The 11,527-nt window shown below is 42.6% G+C and overlaps 2 protein-coding genes across 4 annotated transcripts; both read right to left on the bottom strand.

The window, feature by feature from the left end:
* Positions 1–106: 106 nt before the first annotated feature.
* Positions 107–4,711, bottom strand: LOC135093497 (uncharacterized). Of its 3 annotated transcripts, none has more exons than XM_063992784.1 (3): positions 4,598–4,711; positions 2,521–2,752; positions 107–2,220 (listed from the first exon to the last, which is right to left on the bottom strand). In XM_063992784.1, exons 2-3 carry the CDS (start codon positions 2,605–2,607, stop codon positions 739–741), a joined length of 1,569 nt encoding a protein of 522 aa, XP_063848854.1. In that variant the 5' UTR covers positions 2,608–2,752; positions 4,598–4,711; the 3' UTR covers positions 107–738. The 3 variants fall into 3 exon arrangements, with proteins under 3 accessions (XP_063848854.1, XP_063848855.1, XP_063848856.1); XM_063992785.1 differs by having other exon boundaries at positions 4,550–4,706; XM_063992786.1 differs by having other exon boundaries at positions 2,521–2,675; positions 4,598–4,706.
* A 5,035-nt stretch (positions 4,712–9,746) lies between these two features.
* Positions 9,747–11,225, bottom strand: LOC135093454 (uncharacterized). Its single transcript, XM_063992732.1, is given in 4 exon segments — positions 9,747–10,199; positions 10,381–10,444; positions 10,447–10,525; positions 11,190–11,225. Coding segments are annotated over 4 exon segments (552 nt in total). The 3' UTR covers positions 9,747–9,826.
* Positions 11,226–11,527: the final 302 nt, after the last annotated feature.

Below are 11,527 nucleotides of genomic sequence, written 5' to 3'. Positions count from 1 at the left end.
ATATATATATATATATATATATATATATATATATATATATATATATATATATATATATATATATATATATATATATATATATATATATATATTGTATGTATGTATGTATGCATGTGTATGTTTGTATGCATAAGTATATATGAATATGTATATGTATGTAAATGTATATGTGCATGTGTTTTTATGTGTATGTGTTTTGTATTATGAAATTATCTTTGCTATAAGATATAACCATTACTGCCCAAAAAACTTAGGTTTTACATGGGCTACTTGTATATAGAAATATAATACGTATGTTTTTAGATTCAGCAACTATAATAAAGTGCTTCGAGTGTTTCACCAACATCGTGAACATCCTATCACCTCCAAAGGCATTCTCCAATCAGTCGCAATATTATGAAGCAAGCGCAAGCTCTCTAGTGTTCGCAGCTCTGCACGGAGCAGTGTTTTCAGACAAACCGATTCTTTAACAAACCAAATGATTTTTTTTTTTTTCAGTGTAATCTGCATTGTAGTTTCTTTTATCACTTTGAGTATTTTGTGTGGGTGTTAACAGATACGAGAGGCTGCACTGCAATGCTGACTGAAGGAGAAAACTGTCCACAATCGATAATCTCCTGACATGGGCAAATACTTAATATATCTCACAAACAAGAAAAAATATTATAAATTGTCTACTCGACAATAAATTTGACACAGACTTCACTGTCCTTGTGATCTTCAATCCTGAGATGAGGGTCATCGGTAGTCATTGATATAAAAGCAAGTCCAGCCAGCCCATCTAAGCCGCGCCAAATCGCCAGAGGCCATGCTGCGTGGAGGAACACTTAACGACCAGTGGCTGCCGTCAGATGAATTTCTTGGGACGCAGCACAAACCAGAGATGTTATCAACGAGCTTCCCTATCAGTCTCACGTCCCTTAGCCGCACCATTGCACACAGTTGCTCCCAGGGTAGTGCCAATGTGAGATGGGAGGATTGGCTCTTCAGAGTCAATGACTCCAAGTTGGGGAAGATCAGTGCCAAAAATGGTAGAAGCCGAGATGAGTAGCTGTAAATGCACTCCAGTTTGGAAACGGACGGGAAAACAGCAACAGGACGCGTCTCTTCAGGAAAGTGCAGGGCGCTCCCAGGAAGGCGTAAATGTTGCAAACTTGGAAATAGACTCAGCATTGCCAAGATCCACCCACCGCCATGATGTTCCTCTATATGCAGTTCCGTGATGCGCCGCCCGAAGGGAATAAACTGCTCTCTAAGAGGAAACTTGCTGTGTTGCGGAATGGGACCTGGAGCTAGGACCAGTGTCAATGCATGCACGTGTGGCAGATCTTTAGATGCTTCAAGCAACTCCCACAAAAGTTTCTCAACATCGGTGATATTGAAGATGCGAAGTGTCGTAGCGTTCGGAAAATAACGGTGCATTTGGGAAAAGTATAAGTAGATGACAGTGTTAGTTTTAAGACAAAGATTGTGCAGGCCAGGAACCTGCTGAGCTAGATCTGCGTACCGTTTCACAATGACCGAGATGTCAATAAGCTGACTATGAAGTTGCTGCAGCCTGGGAAATGCAACGAGAACAAGGAGGAGGAACTCAAATGATACCTTACACCAGCCAGTGCACACATCTATAAGATCAGGCCAGAAGGATTTGAAGCTGGGTTGTTTCCCCTCACATATGGCCTCTAACTCTTGCTTCAAGGTTCCATCACATCCAATGAGCATCTTAGCCAAACTGTTCTCCTGTATTCTGGGCTGCCAGGCCTGGCGCTCACTCAGGTGTAGTACAGTCAAGGGACAGTCACGAGCCGCCAGCAGTACACCCGCTGAACAGTTGCCACCCAGCTTGAGGACTGAGAGTTTTTTGCAGCAAAGTAGCAGGCTAGAAAGAAAGTCAAACTCTGATCCCATATCGATACCTGTCAAGACAAGCTCCTGTAGGGGCAGATCCTCGCTGCATACGAGTACTGCTAGTGCGGGGTTCAGTGCAGACAGCTGAGGTTCAGTTGGCACAAATGACAGTGTGTGAGTTTTGGTAGCCAGTAGTGTCACCAGGGCTGATGTAGCGTCATATACTTGAAACTGTCCTGCGCGTTGAGATGTGTGATTCAGTAGCGACTGACAGAGGAGATGGGAGTGAAGCAGCGAGGTGGCACGATATGCCAGACCACTCCCCAGCGGCCAGAGGAGTTCCCACACCTGGCTGACAGCTGCCCATATCCTCTGTGGGATCAGTGCTGGATATTAGGGTGCAGGAATAATGATGGTGAATGAATTTCCAAATAATTTCTTACTGACATGTTTGGGATGCCCAACCAATGTGGTTAGTGTCAGGTAAAGGCACATAGAATTATTTCCACATAGGAGAACATCAGAACGACACAAAAGTTATGGATGTTTATTTCACGGTATATATGTATAATGAAAATATAGTTAAGGGGTTAAGCATTCTCTCTCTCTCTCTCTCTCTCTCTCTCTCTCTCTCTCTCTCTCTCTCTCTCTCTCTCTCTCTCTCTCTCTCACCTCGGCGCTTTTAACGGAGCGTTGGTACCGAACGGTGGCAGCCACCAGCTCGTCCACACACAGGGATTCCAGCGTCTTGGGATGCATAAGTGATGCTCTGCGAAGAACTGGGCTTGTCGCGTCCTCTCTTACGCCATGCACATTGGCCTCCCATACTGATAAGACAGTTTATCGCATCTCAGGTCTCACTACTCCATAAGAGAGCTCAAGATAACGTTCCTTACTTTCCCAGCTGAAATATAACCAGTTTTGTTTTAAGATTTGAGATATTTAAATTTCATTAGTAATTGTTGATTAGTGCAAATAAAGTTGTTGGTTCCATTTCGGTATGCACTACTCATACCTTTGAAGGGGAGAATAGAATAGAACGAGAAAAAATGGATACAAGCTTTAAAAATTTGATTTAAGAAGGAGATAGGAAAGAACTGGTTTTCAAATGGAGAATCAAGTTGTTAGTGCTGAGTCATTAGAAACCTTTAAAAGAATACTGGACAAATTTATGGAAAAGAATGATTGTGGAAATAGATGTTTCATAAAAGGACTGCCACATGTAGGCCTGATAGCTTCTTGTAACTTTCCTTATTTGTTCTTCTTATGAGTGAGTTACACTGTACAAACTGATGTTTAGGTACACCATGTCGGTGATGGAAGGAAGGTTGTTGGAGCTAAGAGGAAGGGGGCTGGAACTAAGAGGAATGGGGCTGGAGCTAAGAGGAAGGGGGCTGAGGAGGCTGGAACTGAGAGAAAGGGGATTGGAGTTAAAAGGAAGGGGGTTGGAGCCAAGAGGAAGTGGTTGCAACTGTCTCAAGCTTGGAATTAGTAGGAAGAAGACTGGAGTTACGAAGGTATTAATCAAAAGTATGACGTACATTATATATCAATTTTGCATGTTTTCTTTCATATCCATTAGATGATATCAAATCAAATACAACAGACATTGCTCTTATAATTTGCACCACTTTCAAAATTATGTTGTTCTTGCATCATTCTGTAATGGTCGTGGCACCGCCAAGCTCTTATGGACTCCAGTACGCCTGGCCTTATTCACATCTTGCTGGGAGTTTTGTTTTCAAAATTATTTTTACCGTATAATAGTAATAATAATAATAATAATAATAATAATAATAATAATAATAATAATAATAATAATATTATTATTATTATTATTACTATTATTGTTATTATTATTATTATTATTACTATCATTATTATCATTATTATTATGGTAATGAAAATACTTAAAAGAAGACGAAATTATGATGATGATGATGATGATGATGATGATGATGATGATGATGATGATGACAATAATAATAATAATAATAATAATAATAATAATAATAATAATAATGATAATGATAATAATAATAATAATAATAATAATAATAATAATAATAATAATAATAATAATGATAAACTACAAGAATAAGCCATGATAATAGAGGCTGTGATGTCTTCACTAATGTTGCATTTTCACGGCAGATAAGAAACAACGCCTATCTTGTTTTCTCAAGCCCAGATAACATCCCATCATCATCCTCCTCCTTCCCGCAAAACAACCACATTTCCCTTGATTTTTCCTGAGAGGGATTAAATTTCATACATAAACTTCGGCTATGAGCTGAATATAAATATAAGGAAAACATCAGGATAACAAATCATCGAAGTGTGCGTGAAAGAACTTCTTATGGAAAGAAAGTATTAGTATATAAACAAGAGACTACATTTTACACTGTGTGGCACTTGGGGAGGGTGAAGGAGCAAATAGAAAATTTTAAATTTGGCGCGTAATGGTGGGAGTAAAAACAGCTGTTGCCTGGCGAGCAGCAGCAGAAACATCATCTTGTGTTTAATGGCGAGGGAGATGATGGTGGTTGTCAGTTTGAGTAGAAGTAAAGGGACAGCCAGTCTGGAGCGATGGTAAACTCGGAGGAACCTTAATTTTCATGTGGACTAAAGGCTGATGTGGAACTGTATGTGTGGAATGAAAATGTCGGGAAAACCATGTCGTGTCAGGGCTAAGCATTACCTTTGCTGCATTGTCTTACTTCCTGGCATATACTGTCAGTCTCTCTACCTTAACGAAGCAGGAAGAAGCACTGGAATGGTGCCACGATGAGTATAATGTTTCAACACTCAGTCTTTCTTCCCAATCAGCAAGGGTGTAACTTCAGGGAAACCCTCTGTTTTGGTAGATACATTTTCTATTCGTCAGCACAAGAGAAAACGTTTACTGACAATGATAGACTAAAGTTACTCACTAATAAATCGGTAATTCTTCAGTTATAGCCACAGATAAATTTTTCTTTTGCAAAACCAAAGATTTCCTACAATACTAGTAATTTATCATCCTAACCTCATCTCTACATAAGGAATGTTACATTTCCACCAGGATAGCTGTTGTAACTGTGAAAAAAGCCTAAAGTAAATGAAGTCATAAATTAATAATACTAAACAAGTTATTACATAAAAATTTCTTAATATGTACTGATAGCGCGTTCTGTATAATAACGCATGACTTATAGTACCATCCGCAAATAAAGGTAAGAACTTTGTGAAATGGGGTACATTACCTCTTGTGCTGTAATGGTTGAGAGTTCTAAATCAATAAAAGTATTCATGAATGAAATGAGCCTCTACTAGCTCATTAAAAACGATATAGCAAGTGGCGTGTCATTTTTTTTTTCAAATAAAACACATCTAAAAAAAAAAATATCTTTAGTGCTCTTGATAATTTGCAATATGTAGCAAGGCACAGCTGGCTCCCTACTTGATGAAGCAGCCTTCTTACCTTATTTTCAGCCAAAGTGACATGTAAACTAAAGAGATTTTAAGTAGTAAGTAAACATCATCGGCCAGAAGTCGTGATGTGTAAATTAAGCCACACCTTTCTCAACCCTACTTCATATTCACCACCTTACCTCCCATTCCTCCTTGGTTCTACATTTCTCATACCCCCCTTCCCTATCTCCATCTAAGTCCCCCATCTCTCTCTCTCTCTCTCTCTCTCTCTCTCTCTCTCTCTCTCTCTCTCTCTCTCTCTCTCTCTCTCTCTCTCTCTCTCTCTCTCTCTCTCTATATATATATATATATATATATATATATATATATATATATATATATATATATATATATATATATATATATATATATATATATATATATATATATATATATATATGGCAACTAAGAAAATTTCATTGAAATAAAGACTAAAACTCCTGATACCTACGACTATTTTGTTAAAATTATAATGGAAGGACAGCAAGTTGTAGCTTTTATCTTGCTCCCCAGTAACTAATCCGTACAAAGGAATGCTCAACTCTCACCACTATCCAACCCATGATCCAAGCTACGCATGGTGTGTGTATGTGTGTGTGTGTGTCTGTGTGTATGTTTTATACTGTCCTGAATGTGTAGGTAAGAGAGAGAGAGAGAGAGAGAGAGAGAGAGAGAGAGAGAGAGAGAGAGACAGAGTGTGTGTGTGTGTGTGTGTACGTAAACACGGACCTCCTCGTGCTCTGCAGTCTTTTTCTGGATTTCCCATCAACCGGATTTCCCATCAACTCTTGCCTCACCAGTCGATGAATGAGCTGTGCACGCTGCGGTGCATGTGGTTTTGGGGGTAGTGCAAGACTAACCAGTAAACCAGCCTGAAAATCTATTCTTGCCGCTAAGATCCATCTTCGAATTTGTGGCCAATTTTTGCGCATACGCAGTACGTGCCTGCTGGTTTTCATAGAAAAGACCCTGAGAACTCAGCCCATGTCAATTGCCTCAGTGCCTTGAGTCCCTGACAGATTTTGACTGTAGTCAAGTCCGCACCTTCTGTGTATCCCTGGGCATCACTGCTCCGGTGCTGTGCGAAGAGGAAGCTGCGCTTGCCCCCAGCAAGCCAGCGCAGTAACACTCGGCACTCCAGACAGCGACGAGCAAGACCTACTTGAGTTGCCCCAATCTTAGCTCGTGGACATCATTCACAAGTTCAGATCAGAGCTTAATAAGAAAGATGAAATTATCCGCTTCTACAGTAGAATTTCCTTCAACATTAGTGAAGCGAGGGACGCCGTAGTAAGTGTCCTGGACTTCATAGACATCATTATTACCAATCAGACCAGTTGGAGGTCATGTCTGGACAATAGCATCGTCTGTCCCGCCTGACAGAGTTGACCACGACTGGGTCAATCACGTCTCCTTCAGCCAAGAAGCCCAAGCCTGGTGGACGTCATCCAAGCCTCTACCACTACACTACCCCATCTACGTCCCTGCACTCAGCACTGGCCAGCTCAGCACTAGCCAGCGCGGCCCTGACTCACCAGCCAGGACCAACCTGAACAGCATGCCCGTGACACACCCAGTCAAGATTCTCACCAGCCCGCTCCTGTTACCACCAGTCCACACCAACCTGCCCGTGTGCCGTCGTCCAGCCTAGACCAGCCTGACCTTGCAGTGTCCGGCAAAGAGCAATGTTGCACCCACCTGCCACGTAATCAACCCCAACGAGACTCCAGGCTTACCAGGCCGCCCTCAATCCTTAATTCTCTCAACAACACTCGGAGGGCAATGTACCAGGAAGGCCAAACACGAGCACAATACAAAAGGAAACAAACACTGAATTCCTCTCCTGGTGCTGCTGATCTGCCACACTCCAACCCCACTTGACTAACGCAGTCCCTGCAGACGCAACGGTTACTTGGAGTTCAGCTGTCTCAAGAAGAAGAGGTGTGACCACTGTCTCCTGCATTCAGGAATGACACTCTCGATTGGTAGAGAGACAAGAGCAACTCCTTCACAGGATCACGAGCGAGCAGGGGCAAACCAACGCCATTCTCGTTCCGTCTCTCAGCCGTCTTTTTGTCCCTGCCTCTCTTCACCAGCAAGTTCCAGCCCCATTCCTGTACAGCAAATGACCAGTACAGTCAGCACCACCAGTACTCAGCCACTCGTCACCTACACTGCCCCATCTCATCCCAGTTAGTGGAGTCATGCAGGCCAGTAAGCGTGACCATCTCTCCATCATCTCCGCTAACGTCACGAAGTCTCTAGACCAACATTGGTGATCTTATTCACTCCTATGTGATCCTCCACACACCTGACATAGTGGCCACGGGGGAGACGTTCCTAAATGAATCCATCTCCAGTAACTATGGACTCACTCAGGGTACACGAGGTGGCACCGACAGGACAGGACACGCGGAACCTTGTGTCTGCTTCAACAAGAACCTGTTGATGCAGCCGTTAGACGCCACGTTCACTGACCACCTTCAGATGATGTTCTTCGAGATGTGGACAAAACATTACGGTTCCACTTTCTATGTGCCTGCCACCGCCCTTCAGTGGCAGGGGCTGAACTAATGCAGTTCCTACATACCCACCTCAACAGATTGCTGCAGTAGTACTCCTGCCACCATCATTGTGGGCGACCTCAACCAACACTCTGTTGCAAGATCATTTAAAAACCTTCTCACTGTTTATGGCCTCACCAACCACGTTACTTTCCTTACACACATCTTGGGGCCCTCCCTTGATCCATATCAGCGACCTACATACACACCAGAAGGCTCCGTCACTTGTCGCCCTCTCGAAGGCATGGGATCCTCATATCACCTGGCGGTCCTCAGCACAATAATTTTCGCTTCGCTGAGGGATGCCTCCATAAAACGTACCAGCTGGCTGTGAAGGAGGGCCAACTGGGAAGGCTTCTGGGAGACGCTGCGCCAAATCCCCTGGCACGGCGTCCTCACAGGTGACGTGAACACCCAGGTGGGTTGCTTCAACAGCACCAATCTCTCGCTTCAAAGAAAGTACATCCCCAGCCACACCTACACTGTCAAACAACTTGACCAGCTATGGTTCGAGTATGATTGCAGAGTGGCCGCCAACAACAAAAGCAAGACTTGGAAACGCTACAGATGCCACCTGACGCTAGCCAACAAACAACAGCACAAGGCAGCTTGTGATAACATGCGGCGGGTTCAGTGATTGGCTCAGCAACGGTGGCAGGACGAGCTGAGAAGCAAACTCTGGCCACTCTCTGGGTACCAAGTCTTGGTACCCACAAAGAATAGCAAAGCCTTGCACCTGACGACCACATACCACCACTCAACAGGGCTGATGGCTCAGTAGACATTTAGAGCCACGAGAAGACTGAGGTTCAGCGAAAATGTCAGTTCCCGGGCTCTTTCTCCTGCTGTGCCGCGTCTCACAAACGCGACAGTTAGTAACATCAAAGTAACTTTTGACGATGTGAAGCGCCAACTCTCAATGCTTGACCCTAATAAGGACCTGACACCAGATGGTGTGTCTCTCCACATTCTAAAAAACCGTGCTGCCCACCATCTTTCAGCGCTGCCTCAGCACTGGCAAATGGCCCTCCCAATGGAAGGAGGAGAGATTAGCAGCCATCCACAAGAAGGTGAAGAAGACAGAGCCACGGTACTAGAGGCCCATATCCCTCGTGTCTGTCCTTGGCAAGACAAAATGGCGGTCGTGGTAGCGCTGCGCTTTGTGTGATGGAAGGTCATTTGACTACCTCACTTAAACTTTTGGCATTGGGGGAAATTTCTCAGTTGGGATTTATGAAGTAGGAATGCCTGTCATTTTAGGGAGAAGTTGTATGGTGAAAGTAGCATGTTAAGTTTCTCTGTTCTTGTTCCCTTAAGTATATATATATATATATATATATATATATATATATATATATATATATATATATATATATATATATATATATATATATATATATATATATATATATATATATATATATATTCTTTTTTTTTAAGCTTGGACATGTTACCAAGAGACCAAAGTAAAGGATTCAAGATAAAATAAAGTAATAGAACCCGTTTATTAAGGAAGATTAGAACCTAAAGGGATAGCGGCACCACACCTACATGTCAAAAATAGCCCATTCATTACCTCTGCTGTGGGCGCTGAGCAGAGACCATCTTGCATAAGTTGTGATGTGCGGTGATGGACAGCGAATCAGTACTTACGTGATATATATATATATATATATATATATATATATATATATATATATATATATATATATATATATATATATATATATATATTTTTTTTTTTTTTTTTTTTTTTTTTTTTTTTTTTTTTCCATGCCAGCAAATGTTCTTTGTAAGAACATCATAAAAATGCATATGTGTCACAATCATGTTTAGGTGATTAATCTGTATTCGTGATGTAATATTCTTTATTTATTATTTTTTTCGTTATATTTTAGAAATGCTTTGCTGTCTTACTGTAAAAATGTTTCAATTTCAGTCAGTGGTTGGGTGAAATTCTTTTAGAAGACAGTCAATGGGAATTTGACGCTTTGCTTGAGGCAGAACGACTGGTATGAGCAAGCGAAGATGAACACGGCACCTCTGAGCCTAGAGCTCACCACAAGCTGGCATGGCTTCATCTGGAAGAACAGGATGTCATACAAGACGCTTTCCTTGAGAGGAACCTGCTTGAGGTTCATGGGCCTGATAGCGGGCGTGGCACAGTTGCGACTCTCTTGCCAAGAGTTGAGCAGCTTGTGTAGGCTGGAGGCGTTCCTACCATTGCTCATCAATCTGTTGTTGCCTCGTTCATTGTCGTATGATCCAAAGAGCCCCTTGATGTGGTTGAAGGCCCAGGAAGATAGATGCGTTCGCCAACACCAAGCGCTCCTCCTTCATGAGCTGAACCTCCATCAGTGGGGAGACAAGGGTTACATAGCGCGAGTTGACATCGACAGCCAAATCACCCAGCGTCTGCTTGCCCTGCACCGGATAGCTGATGTCGTCCACCTCCATGTTGGGCTTGATGGTGGCCTTTGTGTGTCCCGCTTAGAGAGTGATCTCCAGAGCCCACGAGGATTGTGGATGGAACATGTAAAAGAAGGCCACGCCGGGCGCTGAAGCAAGCAGCACCCTTCACGCGAACGAGGCACGCGGAGGAAAGTGCCGTCAAAGTTGAGAATCTCAGTGCCGTCTATCACCAAAGCGGAGCGATTGACCTTTGATATTTTCCTAACCTCTAAAACCTTCTGTTTATGCTGTCATCCTATCTTCTCCGTTGGGCTCCTCCGATCACAACCTCATATCTGTATCTTGTTTTATCACTCCAGTCCCTCCTCAGGATCCCCCAAAGCGGAGTTGCCTCTGGTGTTTTGCCTCTGCTTATTTGGGGTGAACTGAGGTGGCATTATTCTAAATTTCATTGGAATGACTACTGCTTCCTTGTCAGAGACCCGTCTCTGTGTATTGAGCGCATAAAAGAGGTGATAGTGTCTGGCATGGAGGCGTACATTACTCACTCTTTCTCTCGACCTAAACATTCCGAACCTTGATTAACACAGCCTGTTCTCGTGCTATACATGATAAAGAGGTGGCCTTCAAAAGGTACTTCAGTATTCTATCACCAAAAGCTCATGCACTTCTTAATTCTGCCTGGAATCATGCCAAGTCTGTTCTCCAACTATCCAAAAACTCCTTGATTAATAGCAAGTGTCAAAATCTTCCAAAATTTAATTCCCCTCGTGATTTCTGGCACCTAGCCAAAAACATCACTAACTTTGCTTCTTCATCTTTCCCTCCTTTATTTCAATCTGATGGCACCACTGCTATCTCATTTATTTCTAAAGCTAAACTCTTCGCTCAAATCTTTGCTAAAAACCCTACCTTGGATGACTCAGGACTTGTTCCTCTCTCGTCCATCCTCCGACTACTTTATGCTACCCATTAAGATTCTTTGCAATTATGTTTTTCATGCCCTCGCTGGCCTTAACCCTCGAAAGGCTTATAGACCTGATGGGTCCCTCTTATTGTTCTCCAGACCTGTGCCTCCGTACTTGGACCATGCCTAGTCAAACTTTTCCAGCTTTTTTCTGTCAACCTTTACCTTTCCTTTTTGCTAGAAGTTTGCCCACATTCAGCGTGTTCCTAAAAAAAGTAACCGTTCCGATCCCTCAAACTACCATCCTAATTTAATTTAATTTAGTAATTTAACAATAATTTAA

The sequence above is a fragment of the Scylla paramamosain genome, chromosome 43 (genome assembly GCF_035594125.1).
Source record: "Scylla paramamosain isolate STU-SP2022 chromosome 43, ASM3559412v1, whole genome shotgun sequence".
Lineage (NCBI taxonomy): Eukaryota > Metazoa > Arthropoda > Malacostraca > Decapoda > Portunidae > Scylla > Scylla paramamosain.
Note: the sequence above shows the minus strand (reverse complement) of the source record. Positions and strands in the feature narration are given on the sequence as shown.